This window comes from Onychomys torridus, chromosome 17 (assembly GCF_903995425.1).
Source record: "Onychomys torridus chromosome 17, mOncTor1.1, whole genome shotgun sequence".
NCBI lineage: Eukaryota > Metazoa > Chordata > Mammalia > Rodentia > Cricetidae > Onychomys > Onychomys torridus.
In genome coordinates this window covers 7,365,725-7,389,404 of record NC_050459.1, presented here as the reverse complement: position 1 = coordinate 7,389,404, position 23,680 = coordinate 7,365,725, and the positions used below count along the sequence as shown (strand labels likewise).

Here is a 23,680-nt window from a genome sequence, read left to right as displayed (position 1 = left end):
CACTGAGTCTCACAATGCATGTAGCATACATCCCAAGTTGAGAAGATGATTCGGCATTTCTTCAGAGAGTCACTCTTCTAAACATTTATTCTGAGGACTCGGGTAAATGTCACTATTTATTGATTTTCCCTGGAAGAGGCAGTTTAACTTCAGTGTCCACAAACTTCACATTGATTTCCTTATCCATGCAGTCTCAGAGAGACCTAAAAAAGTTGCCACCGTGTAGTTCATCCTAACTGTGCGTACTTGTATAGTGATACCCCGGGCACCAGTTTTCATGTTCAAGCTTACTCTACTCTTGGCTTATAAACATGTGGCATTCTGTTTCAGTGTGGTCCCTGGGGTGTGCTGCCTCCAGACCTTAGTGGTGTTCTGAAAGTCACACTTCCCATATCACAGTCTCTCTGGTCAATGTCGGGGATCAAGGGTCTACCTAATGAGCCTTGAGATCATGATGCAGTCATGTGCTGAGCTCAGCTTTGCTGCTGGTAAGTCTGCAGCATCAATTCTGCAATGTCAACCCCGTAGTTGGACCTGCCTTCCATGGAGACATAGAGGAGGCAGCCTTTTACCCAGTGCCTTCTTTAGAAGCATTGGCATTCTACAGTAGAGGGGGGCATGTGGACTTGCAATGGAACCAGATTTGAGATCCCTGCCTGAACTTAGAAAGGAAAAGTCACTGATATCCAGTGACATGTACTCAAGCATGGGAAGAAAGGTTGTTGTTGTTATTTAATTTTGGGTATTTCATACATGAGCACTGTATTTATATCATCCCTACCTCTCCTTCTCCCCCTCCAGTTCCTCCTGTGTCCTCTCCACTCCCTCCCAAATTCATGATCCAATTGAAACAAGTGTCTTCAAAAGTTCAACTGCAGCTGCCTAAATGTAGATTCTTGAGAACAAACATGGGCATTCCAGTAACACTGATGTGTACCAAAGCATGCAATTCTAAAGCTTTGTCATGACACGAACATGGATATTTTAGGAGCTTCGTGATTAACAGCTTTGTTTCTAATTATCTGCATTCTTGGGGCATGAATGGTGGCATAGACACATGCTTTTCCCAGAAGTAGTGTGAGAGATATTATTAAACACATATCTGCCATGGAGTCTCCAAGTGCTAGGTCATCTGGATTCATGTACTTACTAATATGAGCAACAGGACAATATCAGGGTTGTCACAGGCACAGGCAATGTGCATTGGTGTCCAAAAGTCCTCATCCTGGTGGTTGACATTGACACCCCTGTCGATGAGAACTTCTGCAATGAAGACATTGTCATATCGAGCACACTGAAAGACAGAAAGGAAACACAAGTTATCATAAATGATGCAACCATCACTGACATAACTTTACAGGCAAATCCAAAAATGTGTTCTCTGTCTCCAGTGAGACTAAAGGAAAGAAGAAGGTGTCCGACCAATGGGGAAATCTGGGCAGTCAGTTTTGTAATGAAAACAGTAACTAGGGGCAGATACTTTATAAATTAAGCTGGATCTTGATTAGGTTCTTGGGCCACGTGCAGTGAGGATTCTAAACCGTGCCTTTGAGTGCATGATCCTTTTGACTCAAACAGTTCACCGGGACTGTTGAAATGCATTTTAACATTTCTCTTCTGTGGTAGATGTGCTTTATGTATGATTTATACACAAGCTTAGAACAGACTCTTCTTACTAAAGCATTCAATATTCCCACTGTGACAATTCACCTGGCGTTACTGAACAGCACCATGAGGAATGCAGCATTGGGAGAGCCTACTGCTGACTGACAGCCACCAGCACCCCCATCTGCTCCAATCAGTCTGTGACCGCTATAACTCAGGAGGAAGGACTCAGGTACAGTTCTACAGTTAAGAGTATATACTGCTCTTGCACTAGACCTGAGTTTGGTTTCCAGCATACACACAGACTGGCTCACAACCACCTGAAAATCCTGATGCCCACTGCTGGCCTCCACTGCTGCTTGTGTACACAAGCATGTGTACATGTGTGTGCACACACAGACACACAGACACACACAGACACAGACACATACACCACACACACACACACACACACACACACACACACACACACACACACAATCAGAAAACAGACTAGACAAGTCCTGGCATGGTCAAGTTCACTATCTCAAGAGACTTTTCAGCCACAACAGGGGAGGAGGGTTCAGTATGTCTGGGGCTTATCTTCAAAGTATGCAGAGTTCATGGCACATAGTGGCAGACAGGAAACAGCTGCATGAGAGAAGCAGGCCCTCCAAGCCTGCAGCTAAACAATGATGGGCATGGTTCCCAGGAAGTTCCCTGGGGTGGTCTGAATGAAAATGGCCCCCCACAGGCTTATAGGTAGTAGCACTATTAGGAGATGTGACCTTGTAGGAGTAGGTAGCCTTGTTGGAGGACGTGTGCCACTGTGGGGGTGGGCTTTGAGGTCTCTTATGCTCAGACTTCCCTCAGTGTGACAGTCAACTTCTTACTGCCTTCTGGTCAAGATGTAGCAGTCTCAGCTCCAGTACCACATCTGTCTGCACTCTGCCATGCTCCCCATTATGATGATAATGATCTGAATCTCTAAAACTGTAAGTGATCAACCCCAATTAAATGCTTTCTTTATAAGAGTTGTAGTGGTCATGGTGCCTCTTCACAGCAATAGAAACCCTAAGATACTCCCCATGTCAGGAGAGAGGCCACTGGGGTGATAAGCATAATGACCCACACAGTAGAAACTGGCACCTGTTCCCTCTGGCCAGACTAGATACCTCTATCTGTCTTCAGTGGAGGGGACACTAAGTTTCAATTAAACACCATTCTTTTCCCACCAAATAAATCATAACTGTAAGCCCCAACAGGATCAAAGAATTTCTAAATAACTACAGTCCCCTAAAGTACTGAATATTATTTAAAGTTACACAAAATTTCAGCTAGTACTTAACAGTCAAAATATCCCATGTCTAGAATCCAGCACAAATGAGTAGGGGAGCATCAAGGGAGCATCAATAGAATCCACAGGATGGGGCATGAGTGGTCAATGGCACTGCACTCAGAAGAGGGTCAGTGACTAGAACTCAGAAAGGCAGACAGACAGGCAAACAGGCAGATGATAGATGATAATTAGATAGATAGATAGATAGATAGATAGATAGATAGATAGATAGACAGTGATAAATGATGGGTAGATAGATAGATTATAGATAGATAGGTAGGTAGGTAGATAGATAGATAGATAGATAGATAGATAGATAGATAGATAGATAGACAGATAGATAGAGAGATAGAGAGATATATACTCAATATACTGTTTTAAAGTTACATGCAGTGGTAGAGAACAGTGCTGGAAGCTACTGGGATAAATTAATCATACCTTAGGAATATTGAAACACACACTGAATTAAGTTCTATGTGCAACACACAAGAACACAAACATGAATAAAACAAAATAATCCAAAAGAAGGCAGAAAATGTATGTGTATGTGTGTGTGTGTGTGTGTGTGTGTGTGTGTGTGTGTGTGTCTAAAATGGGAACTATGGACAAAAAGCAAACACCAGATTTCCAAACTAAGCACATCAGCAACCTGATGAACTCCATAACTTCAAGGTGGATGTCACAAGATGAAATAAATGTTTCTCATTGATGAAGGCAGGGGTGGGTCTGTGTATTCTCACACTCCTCAGTACTCCCTAGAGGTCCTTGCTGGACATGTAATAAGAAATAAATAACAGCTCCAACGTTGTCATTAAACCTGCCTCCACTCACAGAGGACCTGTGATATCCAAATATTTAAAAGCAATCATTTCACCTAATACATATGTATGACAGGGTTGTTAGACACAAGGTCAGAGCAACAAATCAGAATTTCTATCCAGTAGCAACAAAATTTTGGAAGTTAAAAAAAATTGAATAGTTTCAAAAATTTTGAATCATTTGTGAATAAGACAAACAAAAATATGCAAGACTGGAACCCTGGGAGTAACAAAGTAACCACATTTCATAGAATCTTAAATGTGGACTGTGATCGTGAGGAAGAAGACACAGAAGTCTTAGCTGATTCTTCCCATGTCTATCTGCATTTCATTAAAATGCAACCAGAAACACACAGGTCCATCTACACGGACAAAAACCCGAATCTGAGATTCATAAGTTAATGCATAGGACATAGAATAGCTTGAAGATCATGGACAAGGAAACAGTTTGTGGACTGAAGACCCCAGTGCTGAGACTTAAAATTGTGATCAATACAGTGTGCTAGTGACATAAAAGCAGAAGAATCACTGAGACACACATCAGAGTTTGGGAATGGATCAGCACACAGAGACAACTGGTATCTGAGAACATCTCAAAGACAGTTCAGTGGCAATGGGTGTTCTTTCAGCAAATCGTGACAGGTCAGCTGGGTATGTGTGCACATCACACACTACTGCTGTGCACTTTGCACAGACAACACTAACTCATCATGGAAAAGAGAAGACAAATTCAAAGTCTAACATTACACACAAAAACATCTAAGATTGGACAAGGGGGAAAGCCCTGATATGAAGTCATCGAGGACATTCTCAATCACCCTGGAAAGGGTTCAAGGAAGCAAGCAGATAAGACAAATGTAGGTAGCTTGATGGAAAATCACCTAATTCCAACAAAGTCTTTGTCTTTTATGTCCTAGTCATATAAATCACTATTGAATCACTTGAAAATTTGTTGCTGTGAACTGGGGCTTCAGCCACAGCAGCATCAGTTTTAGGAGTAATTGCAGGGAAATGGAGACCTGAACAACATAGTGTAATCTGGATCCATATGAAAGCAATTCTTCTCTTTTCTTCTTTTTTGGACAGTTTACTGTACAATCAATGATGATGTGAATGATCTTTTATTCTAGACCTGTTAAGATACCCTGGATAGGCTTCACAGATGACTCAGTGGCTAAGAGTGCTCTCAGGGCAAGCATGAGGAGCTGAGTTCAAATCCTCAGCACCTATGTAAAAAACCAGGTGTGGCTGTGCATCCTGTAACCCCAGCACTCAGGGAGGGGGAGATGAAGGAAAAAGCTAGTGGATTCTGAAAGACTGCTGGCCAGCCAGCCTAGTTGGAAGGAAGAGTTCAGTGAGAGAACCTGCCTCACAGTAATCAGGTGGAGTGTGATCAGTGGGAGACCCTGCCTTGCAGTAATCAGGTGGAGTGTGATCAGTGGGAGACCCTGCCTCACAGTAATCAGGTGGAATGTGATCAGTTGGAGACCCTGCCTTGCAGTAATCAGGTAGAATGTGATAGAAGACACCCAGCATCCTGCTCTAGCCTCCACAGGCAGAAATATATCCACCCACTCACCTGCATGCACCCCTGTACACACACACAGACTGCACACTCATACACACAAACACAAAGACATCCCTGACCTAGACTATGGGGATCCACACTGACACCTCACACTCACATGCACACACACCCCTGCCTGTAGTGGGTAGCCATCCCTGCCTTGGCCTGGAAGTTCCAACCCTCATTGAGGCTTCGGTAATGGTCACGCCCACAAGGTGGGGCTGAGGGAGGACGCTGAAGACCCAGGATCAAGAGAAGAGGCTTCTCTTGGTTCCAGGACCTTGGATGCAGGAGGTAGACCGAGCAGAGTTCTCCAGAGAACACGGCCGGACTGCATTATACCTTTGCCAGACCCTGCAACCTATCCCTTCATTTGTCAGATGCCCCACAAAATAAACCTTCCTTTTAACTACATGGAGTGGCCTTAATAATTTCACCAATACCTCCCCATACACACATTACATACACATCCACACAATCACAAAGACATCCCTAACCCACACTGCAGGAATCCATATTTACACCCCAAATGTGCTTGGAGTTTGGAATTTCAGAAATTCTAAAGCACACCTCTTACTTCAAGGAGAATAAAAAAGCTATAATTAGATGCAAAGCTGAGAGCAACACCCACCCTTCTCTAGTGATGTACTTTGTGATTCACACTTCTAAAGATTATGAATAATAATTTGACAGCAATAAATACCTTTAATCACACTTGTCTGAAAAGATTAGGAAGGCTGAACATCTCTGTAACAGTGGTCTTACACTATGATCACGGCTTAGCAAAGCTCATGCTCCCTAGAAAGAATTTCCCTCAAGCTAACACCTCTTCCCTTCAATCCTTGTTGATCATCACCGCACCAACTAGTTTGTGGTGACATTCCATGGCAGAAAGAAAATGAGCAAGGTGACTGCCACGCGCAGCAGGACTGGGAACTGCTTTTCTGCCTGTTACCCAGTGTCATATCCCCAGCCCTCTGCCAGCCTTGTCTCTTTTTCCACATGTCAAGCAGAACTCAGCAGTTGGACTTCACACAGTCTAAAAAGTAGTGTCTCTGGCTCAAAGACTAAGCATTTAAGGACCATGTCTAGTGTCCTATTCAAGGCCCATGCCCTTCTGCACAAAACCCCTCTTACAGTTCACGTGCCCATGAATCCTAATGTTTCTCTATCACAAGTGTGCTCCCCTTCCTCTCTCTGTGTATTGGGGGGCACCTTAGCACCTTCCTGGAGTCACCAAGTTCCTCCCCACTGCAGGTCTCCCCCCCATTTTCTTTTTACTCTCCTTTCCCCAAAGTCTGGGTCCTGGACATTTTAAATGCATGTCTCTCACCTGGAAAGGTTCAGAGAACCCAGAAGAACTCAGTCAGCCTGAAAACACCATCTCTCATGGATACTTCTCCACTTTAGGGAAAATTATTGACCCATGGGGCTGTGAAAAAGCCTAGATATGTTCTGAGTTATTGTTTCTTTCTAAGGTATACCTCATTTTTAATCATCTATCAATCCATCCATCCATGTATTTTCTACCTGTTCATATGTTATCTATTTATCTCATCATCTGTGTATCTATTCTCTAGCAATCATATATCATGTATCCATCATCTGTCTGATTACCCATCCATCTCTATCTATCTCCATCTATATATCAGCTATATAACCATCTATTATCTACTTATTTCTTCATCTATGTATCTGTCATCTATCAACAATCTATCATATATCTATCAATCTATTAGTAATCTGTCATCATCTTTCTATCTATCATCACCTCTCTATTTTTCTCTCTCTATAGTATGTCAGTCTATCCTCTCCAACATCTTCCATCTGTATGTATCTATTATCTATCACATCATCATCGTCTATGTATATATCTCCTCCTCCTCTTCCCCCTTCCTTTCTTCTGCTCTCCTCTCCATCATCTACTCAATTCATTATATACTCTGTTCTTCACCCTGCTTTTCTGTGTTCAAATGTGTCTTAGATATTTTTGTAGCCATTCTGACACTTACATGAATTCCTTATCTTTGTATTAAAACTAGAATCCCTTCAGTAGAAGGATATCTCTGATTCCTAAGGAATTTCACTTCAGCTTGACTGTGGTGTAAGGATGTCACAGTGTAGCATGGAGGATGGCTGAAAGTCACTCTCCATTGTGTGAGCATTGACAGTCCTTCTCTTAGTTCATTAACTAAAACCAAAGTCACAACCCCCCACTATTTTATCAAGGCCTACATAATTCCACTCCTCACTCTGTAAATTCTTACAAAGATTGAAATCTGAGGATTCCTCTATGGTGCCCTCATGAGACAACTCTCCTGAGGCACAGTCATGGCTGCTGCCACCACTATCTCCCTATCCATCATCCAGCATTTGATACCGCCATTTGCTTGCTACAGGAATTTTTTTTTTTAAGGACTAGTAGGCAAAGGGACTGAGCCAAATGTGTTTGCAAAACATGCATTAAAAAGAAGTTAAAATAGAGATATACAGCTAAAAATATTGTCTATGATTCTATATCAACCTTAACCCTTTTGGAACATTTGATTCCAATGTAAAAAATTTTTTCTGGGACATCTAAGAGAAATGTCTTACAGAAATCAGCACTTACAACAGTGGTGCTCAACCTGTGGGTCACAACCCCTTTGGGGGTCAAATGACCCTTTTGCAGGGATCACATATCAATTATTCTTCATATTATACATTTGCATTATGATTCATAACAATAGCAAAATTACTGTTATGAAGTAGCAATGAAAATATTTTTATGGTTGAGGGTTACCACAACCTGAGGAACTGTATTAAAGGGTCACAGGATTAGGAAGATTGAGAACTACTGACTTAGAGCCTGGTGCTCAATGAGTAATATTGGAGTTAAATAAACATAACTCTGAGAAAGCCCAACAGTGCCTACAGCTTGTCCTTGACCCCCATGCACATGGACTGCGCTACCTCCCTTCAAGAAATCGATGGAACAGTGTGTAATCAGGACCCAAGTCTGAAGAACATCAGGCATCCCACTGTGGGATGTCCCAAGGCGTGGGCTCCCTGTGAGGCTGTTCACACTTGACACCCTAATGGCTAAATTGCCTTTCTCAGCACCTAAGGCATTCTGAAACCCTGTAATTTTTTTCTCTCTGGCAACCTGCAATTGTTCCTTTGTTTTTATTTACTCAGTAATCTCTGCTAGAGGAGAATACAGCAGTGAGTCCTCTCCCTCACCCAACACTCAGTTTCTTTGTACATGTTCCAGATCCAACCTATGCCCATCCATGACAGCATCAAAATTCCTGCCTCAGCCTGGGCGGGGGGACAATGAAGTCTCTCAACACAACATTTTCCTTCTTGCTGAACTCTTTCTGAATCTTTGGGTTCTATTATTTGGGTCTAGAGTAACTACCTTCCCATTAACCATAGAGGCCCTATATCCTTGGGGGTCTTTCATTCACAGCTCCTTCACTGTGCCTTGAGTGCTCACTGCCTCACTGGGAAGAACACAAAAATGACAGTGACAGCCACATGATATACTCACTCTGTCTATCGTGACATCTAGACAGAAATAAGGACTGCGTGCACAAGACCTTGATGAACGGTCAATGGGTATAACCAATGGAGTGAGCTGAGACTTGACACTCTTCCTTCACCCACTCCTCCTCAGGTCGGGGGTCCAGTGACTCTCTCTGCCTCAGAACACCAAACTCAGCAGCTCTTTATCCACACCTGCCTTCTGAAATGTGCCTTTTTAAACTTTTATTTATTTATTTTTTGGCTCATTGTTTGATGCTCTTTCTGCAACTGACTTTTGGGACCTTAATTGATTCTCTGCCCCCAGGTGTCACCACGTGGCCCCTTCAAGTGTCAGTTCTTACCAGGTGGAGCAAGGACCTTCCTGAGGAAAGGAGAGATTGTGGGTCTGCCCCCTCCTTCAAGAGTCGAAGCACTGTAAGAGGAGAGAGAAAACAGGGTTGAGCAAGCATTGTTCCACGCCCTGAGCCCAAACTGACAGTATTTCATTAGCAGCTCGGGCAACAGCTGTGAGGGCCACAGGGTGAGGGTCACTGTCAGATCTCCCACGTCACACACCTACGATCACATGTGTTTCTCCTTGTGTCCAAACCTGTTACCTGGCATGGGAGTTTGATTACTCACCACAGCCATAGAAATTAATGAGAAAGCAGAATTGATGGTAGGGGATTATTTTGAGGCACCAAGTTTATATGTCCTTCGCAGAACAAAAGAAAACACATAAACCAAAAGGATCTGCTCTCCAGCCTCATGAGGACGTTGTTTTGCAATTTGTGATGACCTATTGGCTTAAAGCAGTGAAAGTTTGCACTTTGCACACTAAGGCTCCATTTGTGCCATTAGCCCTTGCCCGTGTTTCCTCTACTGTCACACAGCACCATGGGACAAAGCCACAAAGCCACATAGATCAAAATATGCATCAATTATCAGAGCAAACCCACAGCTGGAAAATGATCTGTGTGTCCATTTGCTAGCAAGGTGAATTCATTATTAGCACCATGAATGTCATGAGGCGCAGAGAGATCTCCTGGTCTCTACTGATTACAGTGTCCTGATGGGGTAGGCCTCCTAGGAAGGTCCTTGGGTTCAGGGACGCTCCACTGGTCTCCATCATCAGTAACATTATTTATTCACAGTTAAAAAAAAAAAATCACTGATGCATTTGCCACAAAAGGACAACAAAGTAGCAGCTACCTTTTTTGTTGTTATTGTTGCTTTAGTTTGGGTCAATGGTTCTATGTAGGCCAAGCCTGCCGGGAAGTTTTCAGGCGCAGGCCTCAGCCTCCCGGGTGCAGGGATTACATCCATGAACCTACAGACCCAGCATCAGCCACTCTTACTCTCAACTGTGACAGGGCACAGGTCCAAGTGGCTCCTCAGTCACCCTCACGGAGCCACACTGCTTTCCATCCAGTGCCTTCTCAAATGTGACCTGAAATGTGACCTGAAGGCACTTTTCTCTCTATTCGTCACAGAATCAGTGCCTCCTGGTGTCTAGTCTCTTTTCTCCCTCACTCTGAGAAACTCCAAGAGGACAAGAAATCTGAACAGCTTGTCTGCTCCTGTACAGGTTCCAGCCACAGAAAGTTACCTTCTCTGCTGTGTATCCCACGAGCATGATGGGAACAGCCATCTACCATAGAGGGACCTATGAACGTAGCCTAGAGTGCCCATCCTCAAGCCTTCCTCCAGTCAAAGCACCCTACATCCTAATCTCTCTCACTACAGAACAGATGCGTGCCTGCTGTCTGAGGGAATGACAGCCAAGCCTGTCCTTACTTCTCTGAGACTACAGCCTGTGTACTCCAGGGCTATTCCCGAAAGAGCTTCCTAAGGAAAGTTTCTAGAACATTCCCTTTCTGTTCATGAACAAGTAGCTTCCCCTCCACGATGATGTTCGTTCTTCAGTCCAGGATTTGCTTTCACAACCAATCCAGTTTGCTGAGGAAGCTTCTCAGAGGTGGCAGGTCTTAGACAAATTGCCAGCTGCCACCTTCTGAGAGAGCTGAGTGAGGCAGGCAAGCTTAAAAGATAGAGTAGCAATCTGGGACTCCACTTGGCTTGGGCTACAGGCTGTACACACCCATCTCTGAACTTGCAGGCAACCTAGGACCCCTACTACATGAGACTGCAGGCAAACCTTCTTTAAACAGTGGAATTAAGTCAGTCCCCTCAGTAACCCTTTGATAACGCCTCACTTTGATTTAAACACATCAGAGACCACAACAGTCTGGAAACTGTGGGCAATGGGATCAAGTTCAATTATGCTGGTTTAGGATGAATAAGGCAAACTGTGCTCTCTGGGTGAACTTTTGGGGAAAATCTTGTATTTACCATCTTATTCCTATGCACAGTTGGGCATGTTTATGACAATAAGATGCTGTCTCCCATTATTAAGAGACTGCTAGTTTTACCTTCTCTCCACACTACAAGTGGAGAGATCTGGCACAAATAGGACACAGCTGTTGGATGGTGGAGCATGGACTTGAATTTTAATGGTATCAGGGGCATCCACTGTCAAGCTCTGGGGGCTCTTGTAAGTTCAGCCGTTTTCAGGGGAGACTCCAGAGGACAGCAGTTAGCACTGCCTATAATAGCTATGCATAATGAGCTACATAGACTTCGTTGTTTGTTCCCAAACACTTAAGAATGAACTATTTCCCCATAATCATTATGGCAACTAAGGGTACTGGGAGAAATTCAGAATACACAGAAAATAGAATAATGTTGAAAATACATTAAAAATAAAGAGAAGCCAGGCATCATGACACATGTCTAAAATAACCACCCTGTCTAGATAGTGAGGCATTGTCTCTAATTAATTAAAAGTAAAGAGGGAATTGGATAGCCCATGGGTGATAGCTCACGGGTTAAGGCACTTGCTCCCAAGTATGATGGCTTGAATTTGATCAACAGTGAGAGAAAAGAACTGACTCCTTATAGTTGTTCTCTGATGTGCACGTGCATGAACAAACATCCAAAGAAAGAAAGAGAGAAAGAAAGAAAGAAAGAAAGAAACAAAGAAAGAGAGAGAGAGAGAGAGAGAGAGAGAGAGAGAGAGAGAGAGGGAGGGAGGGAGGGAGGGAGGAAGGAAGGAAGGAAGGAAGGAAGGAAGGAAGGAAGGAAGGAAATGATGAAGGGAAGGAAGTCCTAGGATGGGCAATGCAGACTTGAAAGATGATGTTTGGCATTCCTGTTTTCAAGGGCACATAACGCACACTCAGTCAAGCTTGCCTCTCAGTGCTATTGAGGGTGGTCCTGGTTGTACTCTCATGGTCCTATCATGAGGACCTTCTTCACCAATGTCCTGAACAGGGCTTCTAGCCAGTGTAGAACAAGCTGAGACAGCAGAGTCCACTCTATTCTTTACAGGGAAAACTGGGGCTTTGGTCTGCTCCGTCTGGTGTAATGTTGGCTGGATTTGTATAGGCATCCTGTGAAAGAAGCTGAACGCCCCCACCTCTGCTGTTTGTTGAGTGAACTTACTGTGGGAAAGTCTTCTGTTTTTTTAATGGATCTGCTGAGAGATGGTGTGACTGTGTCCATTATGTTCATATCAAGGACACGCTGTATTTCACTGACTGGGTTTTCATACACAGCAATGACCTTGCATTAGTAGATTGAAATCCACTTGGTTATAGGCTATGCATTTCTTGGCTTCTGTCTGGAAGGATTCCAGAGCTTGGCCCTGCAGGGCCACTGAAGCTCCTCACTGCCTTAACAGCCTATGTTCTTACACATGGTGGCTCTTGGTTTGACTCTGGGTAATATCAGCCTCATGCAGCATGTTGTTACATTTTCTGTGTTCTGGCTCATAGACACATTAGCAGCTTTGTATCAGCCTCTCTTTAGTCATTGGAAGGGTTCCTCTGGGAAGCAGTGCGCTGGGCTCCATAGTGGGAAGATGTTAATCCAGTCTCTCCACTCCTCGAAGCCTGTTGCCCAGTCTACATCACTTGGCTATTTTCATCCTGATTTGTTGATGACTTGTGCCAATCCCAGGGTTTTTCTGTCTCACATGGTCAGCGAGGCTTCTGGCGTATAACTCTATATTTTAGCTTACTTGATTTTTTAAATTAGCACATAACTAAAACTTACCTTCCTTCACTCCTGATTTTTGTAGTTTGATATTTTTTTTTTTGCTTTCATTTTCATTTTTTAAAAAATTGGCCAGTTTAGCTAATAATATTTCAAGTATGTCGACCATTTCATAAAACCATTTTTCCCAAGTGTGTATACCTTTTGTGGGCACTGGCTGTTGCATTACTGGGTTTTTTATTTCAAATGTGGGGAGTTAGGTAATTTGGTATTCATATGCTTTTCTGCTGTAGGCATTTACAGCCATGGAGATGTACCCATTATTTCATATGGATGGAGGCTGGTAATTGTGAAAAACGCACCACCAAGGCAGGGGGCATTGGTGAGGGTGGCTGTGCAACAAGGTGCTGGTGGCCATCTAGGTGGGGGTTACCAAATTCATTTCCTGACACAGACAATTAATTGAAATCCAGAAAAGACTAAAGACTAGGATGCAGAGAAAGAGAAAGTTACAGCTTAATCCCGTCAGGCTTAGGGAGCCTAGGATTGGAAGCCCCTGAAACAAATACTGGCTGGGGTGCCTTATACCCTTGCATCTTCCCCTTAACCCTATGGGCACTGTTGAGATAACCATCCCCATGCCCTCCTTACGTGTCTTCTCACAATGTCTTCTGGGAACAACAAGCCAGCATCTCAGGGAATCTGCTTTCCCTGGCCTTTTCCTCCTATGTCCTAACTCTCCTCAAACTGACCACCTCAGCAAAGGCCATGTATTGAGACTTGGCCACGTTCTGAGGTATACAGGGTGTGGTGGTTTGAATAAAATGGCCTCCAAAGGCTCATCTACTTGAAAGGCTGGTTCCCAGTTAGTGGAACTATTAGGGAAAGACTAGAAGGTAGGGCCCTGTGCGTATCCCTTTCTCTGCCTCATGGCTGTAGATCAAGATGTAAGTTCTCAGGAGTCCTTTCCCTGCCATCACTCTAATCCTCTAATATCGTAAGGCAGATTAAGTTATTTCTTTTATAAGGTGCCTTGGTCATGGTGCCACATCACAACAACAGCAAAGTAACCAAGACATGGGCTAAGAGTTCACCTGATAAATTAGGTAGAAGAGGGGCATAATCCAAGTCATAGAAGCTAACTTTTATGTACTTGCAAATTTCCCAAAACTCTTTAACAATCTCTGTTCAAGGTTTCTAATTTCATTGTATTGAGGTTAGAAAGTGAAGTTGTCTGTCAGTCCTTCTGATATATGAAGATGCTTCCTTTGCAGTCTGTCACACGGCCCATCATATTCACAAGTGCTTGTGAACGCGTGTGGTCTGCTGGTGTGGGAGGCACAGGGCCGCCTGAGTGGCTGTCAAGTCGTCTGGCCTTGACTCTTCTGTCACTAGACTACTACTGGAGTCACACCAGGAAGCATGCTGTTTCCCTTGTCAGCCTTCAGCTCCACCTCATCCGTCCTGGATCTTTGCGTGGGCGTAGGCGTATGATGACTTCCTTGTCATCTAGATGGGATAATTTCTCTTTCCATGCCATGTCTTTATTTTCCTCTAACAGTTTAACTTTGAGCATTTTAAACAAACACTTTATTTCGCATGCTGAGAGCTTTCCAATCCATGTGCTTTGTAACTAGGAGCACATTATGTAATTAACGCCTGGCTGCTGCTAGCCAGGATGAGAAGTTTAGGGACATCCATTTAACTTTCCTCCTAAAGGCCCGAGCTTCTGGCGTGTCCATTTCAGTTTTTCTTGGGCTGCTCTCTGATTGATGATTCTTTGTGCATCTTTTGTTCTAAACTTATTCGTGTCCGAATAAATAGATGTTCCTTATAGACAGAACACAGCTCCTCGGTTCTCTTATACATTCTTCTGAGTTCTGCCCCTTGAGTGATGTTTTAAAATTATTTTTTAATGTGTAAATTATTTTTGTTTGGTTTTGTTTGTTTGTTTTTGCATCCCAACCAAAGGTCCCCTCCCTGCTCTCAGAGAAATTGTGAGGGTGATCAACAAATGATGGGCCCAGCTGGAGACTCATACCCTGAAAGACAGCCCACCCTAAGGGCCAAGACCTAGAGGTGAGATACCCCAGAGACCTAGGATAGAACCAAACACGAAACAAAAAACAAACAAACAAACAAACAAACAAGTCAAGGAAAAGATTCCCAATGATATTCTGCTGTTCTCATAGACTGGTGTCCAGTTCAGTCATCATCATAGAGGCTTCGCCCAGCAACAGGTGAGTGTTTGAGTACGTTCAAGCAATTCCTGAGAGAATGGGACTCATATGTGACATTTTGCTACTTGTTTGCTGTGTGGATTGTGTCCTTTTTCTGCCTCTAAACCTCTGTTGCTGCCTTCTCTTTGGTTTTTGCTTTTCTGTTTGTTTGTGCTTTGTTTTATTTTACGAAAGAGGGTTTCTCTGTGTAGCCTACACTGATCTAAAACCCATGACCCTTTCTCAGCCTCTTAAGTGCTGGCATTACAGGCAGGAGCCACCATACCTGCTCTTCTTTTGTGTAAATAGGTCTTTACATATTGCCATCTTAATTCACAAGCATTTGGATGAATTATTCATTAGGATTATAATTAACATTTTAATGCATACCAACCTAATTTACATTAATTATTATTGACTGAGGTTCAGCAGTGAACAAATACTTCATTCCTGGATACTCCTGTCTCCCCAACTTTAGCCCTTTAGACTCAATGGAGCACCTTTATGCATGTGTACACCCCTGTTAACAGGGGCATATCTATTTCTTTTGTAGTATCTCTAGATAGCTTAGATTAAACTTGACTAACACAGCACCACTGTACTGTCTTCCCTAAACACTTCACTTTGCAGAGCTTTTCCTGTGAACTCAACAGTGTCTTTCATGTCAATCCAAAAGATCTGTGCACCACAAGTTCTCTCAGTTTTGGTTTGTCAAGAATGCTTTAATTGCCCCTATATCTGAGAAAGACAGCTTTCCTGAAAACACACTTCTTGACGATGTCCTTCTGTTAGCATCTGTCTCTCACAGTCCTCTGACCTCTGGGTTCACAGTGTGAAGTCAGCTGCTGACCCTCTGGGGTCCTGGAGCTGTGTGAATACCTTCTTTGATGATTAGACGGCACTTCAATGTTGCTTCTCTGTGCATCATGGCTATGCTGTGCCCAGGTGTGGCCCCTTCTGTGCATCATGGCTCCACTGTGCCTAGGTGTGGCCCCTCTATGCATCATGGCTATGCTGTGCCTAGATGTGGCTTCTCTGTGCATCATGGCTATGCTGTGCCTAGATGTGGCTCCTCTGTATAGCATGGCCATAAGTGCCTCTCGGTTTCAGACTTTTCCACCTGGAGTCTGGACAGTTTCTTAAATGTGTAAGTTACTATCCTCTATCACACTCACACAGTTTCTGCCAGTGCTTCTAATAGCCCTCTTCTTGCTCCTTTGCCCTCTCCTCTTGGCTGTGATTTGCACTATGTGTGTTGATAAATTCCTTGATGCACGGTACTGACTCCAGGATCTGAGGTCTGCTCACGTTTCCTTATTCTTCTCGCCTCAGACTGGCTAATCTTAATTGATCTGTCTTCAAACTCACTGCTCTCCTGTCTGCTTGACTTTTAGTTTCTTCTGTTGTACACATGATTTCACATTCTGTCCTTTTCAGCCCCAGGATTTCTAATTAGTTCCTTTTTGAAAATCTGTCTTTTTTTGAGATTGTAATTTTATAATATATATATACTATATATATATAATGATGAATATAGTGATACATTATATAATTTCTCCTTCATTTGGTTCTTTTCACCATTACTATCTGGCTGTTATTCTCCCCTATACCTTCCTATGCTCATTTAGAAAAGGTTTCCTTTAGTTACGTGAACATTAAACAATAATTGATTTAAATTCTCTCCAGGAAACAGACTGGAATTGCCCAGGAACAGTTTCTTTAGACCAATTGATTTTTTTTTCCCTCTGTGGCCCAAACTTTCTTGTTTCTTTGCACTTCTCAGAATGTTTGTTGGACACTTGACATTACTAATAGTGAGATGGGAGAATTTTGAAGCCATGTTCCCTCTCCGTCCAGGACAGCCAGCCTCTTCGCCTGCGATCCTGCTTGTTTCATTCCTCTCGAACCCTTTACTCTCTCTGTCCTTGGCAATGCACCAAAGTCTCTATCCATTATATCAGTGCCCGCTCATGACTGAAGTGTTTTCTCAGATGCCTGACACCTCTCCCAGCACTTGCAGAGGAACTTTGCATGTAGCTTATGTTTCAGGGCACTTCTTTTGTGTGTTGGTAAATGGTAAACATTTTCCCTAGTCTGCACTGACCTTGGAAAGCATTCATTTCCTTGAGCATTTTAGGAGCGTGCCCTTAGCCGGGTATGTGTCTAGCCTTCAATGTTCTAAGGAATCCACCATCCCTGTGTGGATGCTGTCAGTCAACTCCCCAACCATGTACAGTGTTCCTCAGCTCTCAGAGACAGGCATCATCACAGCTTCAGGCTGAACATTCACTGCAGGTTCATGTCTGCAAATACCCCCTGGGAACAGATTTGTAGGTTTTGTTTTCTAAATTAAGTAAGATAAAAATAAATCTTTCTTAAGAGCCTAGTTTCTGGAGATCTCACAGACAGGTAAACACGATAGTCATCTGCTGCAAGTTGCAAGAATATATTATAGAAATTCAGCTGTATATAAGAAAGCTATACCTAGAAAGGTCAAGGAATCTTTCTAGAGAAAAACCATGTATTAGAGAATATTTAGTATTATTTAGCTTTTAATATACCAGCTGTCTTCTGCTATGAATTTCTTATGCACTCATGTACTACTAGGCCTTAGTGGCAAACAATATAAGCTTCTCAGACCTACTGCTGATCTGAACTAGGTAATACTCTTATAGAGCCTAGCAGACAGGTACATTGTAGATGCATAGCTTTGTTTCTTGTGCAAAGGAAGCTCAGACCTTCCTTCCCCAGAGAGGGAAAATGGCATTCCAGAGCAATTGACTCAGAACAGGAGTTTTTTGCATATCCAGGTGGAGTGAAGGCTGGGGCAGAATTCTGGTCTGGGCAGAGTTGCATGGCTGGAAAAAGGAGAACAGGGTAGACTTTTGGGCTGAGTAGGGCTTGGGTCAGATCAGCAGAAGAGGAAGGAATGATGGGGGACAGAAGAATGGAGGCTATTATTAGGGCTATGAGAGGACAGAAAAAGAAGGACAGAGAAAAACTGAGTGTCAGGACGGAACTGAAACTATGTAGACAGAATTTTGTCCTAGAGAAATAAAGTGGACAGACAAAAAAAAGCCCAGTGTACTTAGATTCTTTTCCCTCAGATCACCCCATCTCCAGCCATAACATCTTCCCCAGGACTTTGGGAGAAAGCTTCTCAGGGTAGGCCCCTGAGAAAAATTCATTAGTCATCTAGGGATAAGCCTTTTGGGGAATCCTCAGACCCTATTGCCACCATCAGTGTCTGCAGGACAGTGTGTTTTCATAGCTATCAGGATGATAAGGATGGTGAGTATTTTGTTTGTTTGTTTTGGTTTTTGGTTTTTGTTTGTTTGTTTTTTGAGACAGGGTCTCTCTGTGTAGCTTTGTACCTTTCCTGGAACTGCTTTGTAGACCAGGCTGACTTCAAACTCACAGAGATCCGCCTGCCACTGCCTCCCAAGTACTGGGATTAAAGGTGTGCACCACCGCCACCCGGCAAGGATGGTGGTTTTAAAGGCAGCCATGCAGCCCACAGAAGAGCATGTGACCAGGGGATGCGATTGGCAGCCTGCACTGTTCTAGCTGAGATTCAACCACATTGAAGAAAGAAAAAAAAAGGGTTATCCCAAGCCTGTTTGTAATAATCAAGGTTCCAGAATGTTTTTATTCTTTTGCCAACATTCTGGTTGATTCTGTGTAGGGCAGGTTTTTAGTGTCTCTCTCTATTCCCAGCAAGGTGCACCTCATACATTTTAATTATTCATGAGTCCCTAGGAATATTTACCATCCATGAGAAGAACAAGCTAATACTATTGATAAAGAATGATAGCAATTGTTTGAAAGCTGACATTGCCAAACTTTCATATGATGAAAAGTCATTTTAAGAGGTCGTTATGAACCTCGCCTGTCCCTCAGATCATCTATGATATAGTACTGTGGTATGGCTTGCCTGGTGGGAATTAGGGATGGCCTGCTTACTTGACCTGGCCATGAATCAACACTTCCCTAAATATTTCAGAACACACAGGAGTGACAGTTTTATAATGGCATACATTGGACCCCATATTTCCTCAGAGTCCAGTGCAACAGCAGTAAATCCAGAATGCACATGATGTAAACACAATTCTCAGGCTTCATTTTCTCTCTATTTATGACCCTCTGCCAGGTGACAGTTTGTATATAAAATGCTTTTACTCTGAACCAAGTTTAGAAGATACTGTGTTTCATAAAGAAAACCACTTTGCAAATAAACTCAATGGAGTTTAGAACCTGCACAGCCAGCAATTTATATTTCCATAAATTAGTCTGTCTATAACTCTACAGATTACTAACTGATGTTCACATCTTGGCATAGTAAAAACAAAATAAAATAGTCCTCCTCATTTTTGTGAAAACAGTTAAAGTATGATTTGCTTTCATTAAAAGCCCACACCCACACTCCACTCTTCCCATATCCCCACCTCCCTCATACTCACAACCTCTCACACCCCACACCCCCAAGCCCCAACACATCTAGAGTCTTTTTAAAGTCAGGTGACCAGGGAATAAATGTGTTGGTATTGAAATCATTACATCTGCCTAAAGACAAGCCAGAACTCAAAAAGAGTGCACCACAATGCCAAACATGGCACTTAGTGAGTCCTTTAACGTCTCTGGACTTCATCCTTTTAAACTGTGAACCGACATACAGTTAACTATCACTGCTGAAAATAAGATTATTTAAGTGAGATGAAAATTACTGCTTAGTGGGGTTTAGAAACTGGGAAGGGAAACAGTTAATGGAGGGGACTCTTGGGAAAGTGAAAGCATCTAGCAAGGGGCTTTAAAAGCAAGAGTTCTGTAGTAGCATTGATGAGCACAATCTACTGGGTTAAAGCATTTTCACCCCCCCCTGACCCCTTGGTGCCTGACTTTTGTTCTTGTCTGAAGGGTGAAATTTAATTCACCCTCCAGAGTCACTGTGGTCCCCTGTATTTTAGGAAATTTATGACATCTTTACTTCATAGAGGGTTTTAATTAATCAACAAGGACTTGGCGCTTGTACAGCCACTGTGAGAACACCCCAGAAGCACATGATTTCTCAAACGCTCAGAAATATCATGAAACTCTAACTACAGTACCTTAGATGTGTTTCGAAGTTGGAGCCCCACATGAAATGTCAGGCCTGATGCCCTGCTTCTTCTGTTAACTGTGGAAACAAGCAGCCACCATCTGCCTGAGGTCACCCCTGCTCTACACATGCACATATCTCACCCTCTGAACTCTGACTGGACCCATGGTGGACACCACATCTCAGGCACAGCTGGTTTTCCAGCTGGGACTTGGAAGCAGTAACAGAGGCAGGTGGGGTATTGGACTGTGGGGCTGGGACATGAAGGGCAACTGGAGAAGCTCAGAGCTTAGAACCTAATGAGTGAAGGCACACAAGAGACAGTGGAATGAAGGGAGAGAGGAATAGCCAGTAAGACGGTCCAGTATGACAACAATACACAGACATCCTACATCCTTCCCCGGTTCCCATGACGGGCCTCACTGAATATTCATATTCTGAGATGAGCCCATATTTGAACTGTCTGCCCTTTGCTAAGCAGGGGTTGGGTTATCTCCCTTACAATAAGCTGAGATGCTATGGTAGTCCTCATGAACCCAGATGATGTGGGGATTGAAGGAGACATTAGAGTCACATCTGAAAAACACACACAGGTCGGGACCTGCCAAGATAGCTGGCTGCATATGGTTCTTGCATATGTGGATACACATGTACATATGTGTGCTTATGTCTATGTGTATGTGGAGGCCAAAGGATAACTTCAAGATGTTCCTCTGATACTACTCATTTCTTTTGGAGGCAGAGTCTCTCACTCACCTGGAACTCACCACTTAGGCTAGGCTGGCTAGCCAGTGAGCCCCAAGCATCCACTTACCTCTGCTTCCACAGCCCTAGGATTACAAGCCTGCCTGTGTGCTGGGGATCAAACTCAAGTCCTCATGCTTGCAAGCCTAACACTTTGCCACCTGCGTTGTCCCCCAAACCCTAGGTATGGCTCACTTAACGAGATCTCCTTCAAGGTTATCTTGGGCGTGTGGTCAGATAGTGGGCTAAGTGGGTCCCTCTCAAGTTTGGGGCCAAGGAGGCTCAGAGACTGGGAGAGCTAGGGTTCTGTTGACACCCCCTTTACACAAATGCATGGGCTCTGCAAGTGGGATATCTACACAGTGTCTTTGAGCAGGTGGGATGTCTTACATGGGAACCGGAAGCTCATAGGGCAAACCTCCCAGGTTTGCACCTTATCTCATGGTAACACAGTTATCTGCTGACTAAATCATGTCACACAGAGTCTTGTTCCCTTAAAGAGGAGACAATGTCAGCTCCTTGGCTTAAGAGAGGGAAACCAGAATTGGCTGACTCCTTTTCCAGCTTCCTCAGAAACATGACCCCTGGAAGTCTGTGGTAGTTTGAATGAGACATGTCCCCCATAGGTGCTAGAATCTGAACACTTGGTCCCTAGTTGGTGACTATGTTTGTGGAGGTGTAGGAGATGTGGCCTTGCTAACAGAAGTATGCCACTGTGAGAGAGGGACTTTGGGGGTTCAAAAACCCTTGAGAAACTTCCAAGTTTCTCTCTGCTTCATGCTTGAGGTTTAAGATCTGAGCTCTCAGCTTCCTGCTGCTGCTGCCATGTCTGCAGCTGGCTTCCATGCCTCACCCCACCATGGCAGACCCTTATCCATCTGGAACTATGAGCAAAATGTCAACTGTGTGGAGTCAGTTCTCTCCTCTTTTATGTGGGTTCTGGGGATCAAATGCAGGTCACCCGGCTTGCATGAAAACCTCCTCCACCCTCTGAGTCTTCTTACCATCCCTAGACCTAGGTTTTAATTGGCTGTAACTGTCATCCATTTGTAAAGGAAGCTCAAGATAAATTTTATAAACCAGAAGCTAAAAATAAATCACTTGCTGGGCGGCAGTGGTGCACACCTTTAATCCCAGCACTCGGGAGGCAGAGCCAGGCAGATCTCTGTGAGTTCAAGGCCAGCCTGGTCTACAGAGCAAGATCCAGGACAGGCACCAAAACTACCGGAGAAACCCTGTCTCGGTAAAAAAAACAAAACAAACAAAAAAGTAAATCATGTAAGTTGACTTTAAGAATAAAATTACTCATTTACTGAATTTTATTTCTTCAGCAGACAGACAGACAGACAGACACACACACACACACACACACACACACACACACACACACACACACACAAGCAAATCTTTCCACTGCTAGCATGTGAGGTGGCAGCTGTTAGAAGCGGATCCTCAAGCCAGGGGAAGGAGAAAGTGAAGTGGATTTAGGGCAGGGCTGACATTTGCAAACGAGGGTGTTTTGCTGGAGTTGGATTCTATAGCTGCCCTTGTAGACCAGGCTAGGGACAGTCTGCTTACTTCACTCCCTCAGATCAAAGTAAAGAGAAGCCCTCTGCAGGGAAATGGACAGCACTGGATGGGGAGAGTTGGCTCTGAACAGCCAGACAGAGAGGCAGAAAGCCTGCATGCACAAAGGTTGCCTCTCCCTCGCTGTTGCTGGCACACAAACCTGATCTTTGTCTGCCCCATGTAATAATCCTCAGCTGGGTAAATGACAAACACTGAGTATAGAAGATTTTTATGGTTTCAAATGCATCATAGACGTGATTTATTTTTAACTTATTTCAAAACTGACTAGACTCAAAGTATGCCCTGATGGATTTCCTGTGTGTGTCCATATGCAGCAGGTGAGGGTAGATGTTAGTTTAGACAGGGACCCTAGTTGTTTGGGGTTGATATAACACACTGGGCAGCTTGTCCCTTTGCCCGCACACACTGTGTACACCTCTTTCTGTACAATGCCCCCAGGAACCTAAGACCACCCCTGGACTCCCTCCCGTGTCAGGCTATGCACACACCCATCCAGTCCCTGAGCAACAGTATAGGTTTCTCCACCCCTAAAAACAATCAGACTTGGAGCATTTCTATTCAAGTGTGTTCTCAATGTATTAACATGAAGGCTGACCTGGCCTGAGCTGGTTTGGGGTACATGTTTACTAAGGCAAACTCTGACTGCTGTGTAAACTTTTACGAAAAAAAATTTACCATTCTATGGCTATGCACAAGTGGACACACACACGATTAAAATCAGATGCATGATGGGAAGAGACATGTGCAGAACTAACCTATCAATCAAGTAGAGAACCCCCTAAATAATCAAACCCCTTTCTTCCACATCCCATGAATGGAAGCCCAGGCATGAATCTGGGCCTGGTGTGCTCTTCCACATGTGCCTCCTGAGAGTGTGCCTACTAGAACCTGCTCTGCCGCTGTGCTCTTTTCCAAATCTGTGTGACCACTGATTTTCAGTTCTTTGAATTTGAGGTCAAGAACTTGGAAACACCTGACTGTGGCCCATCCCCTGAGACCAGAGTGGTGGACAGAAGGTCAAGCCTCTGACAGGACAGTGTGAGTTAAAAGGCTTGGAATCTTCAGTGAGCTATAAATGGAGCAGCTAGCCAGGTGGGTTACCAGGTTCATTAGAATGTTTCTGTATCAAATCCTGGAGCATTGGTCCAAGAGCAGACACTA

The 23,680-nt window shown here is 43.7% G+C and overlaps 1 protein-coding gene across 4 annotated transcripts in view; it reads right to left on the bottom strand.

Moving 5' to 3' along the window:
* The window catches only part of Myo16 (myosin XVI), a 473,339-nt gene that overhangs the window by 303,286 nt on the left and 146,373 nt on the right, over positions 1–23,680 (bottom strand). For all 4 annotated transcript variants that reach the window (XM_036166675.1, XM_036166674.1, XM_036166671.1 and 1 more), the window contains 2 exons: positions 9,178–9,248; positions 1,151–1,294 (listed from right to left, as the gene is read on the bottom strand). In XM_036166675.1, coding sequence (XP_036022568.1) covers positions 1,151–1,294; positions 9,178–9,248 — 215 coding nt within the window. The remainder of the gene's footprint in view (positions 1–1,150; positions 1,295–9,177; positions 9,249–23,680) is intronic.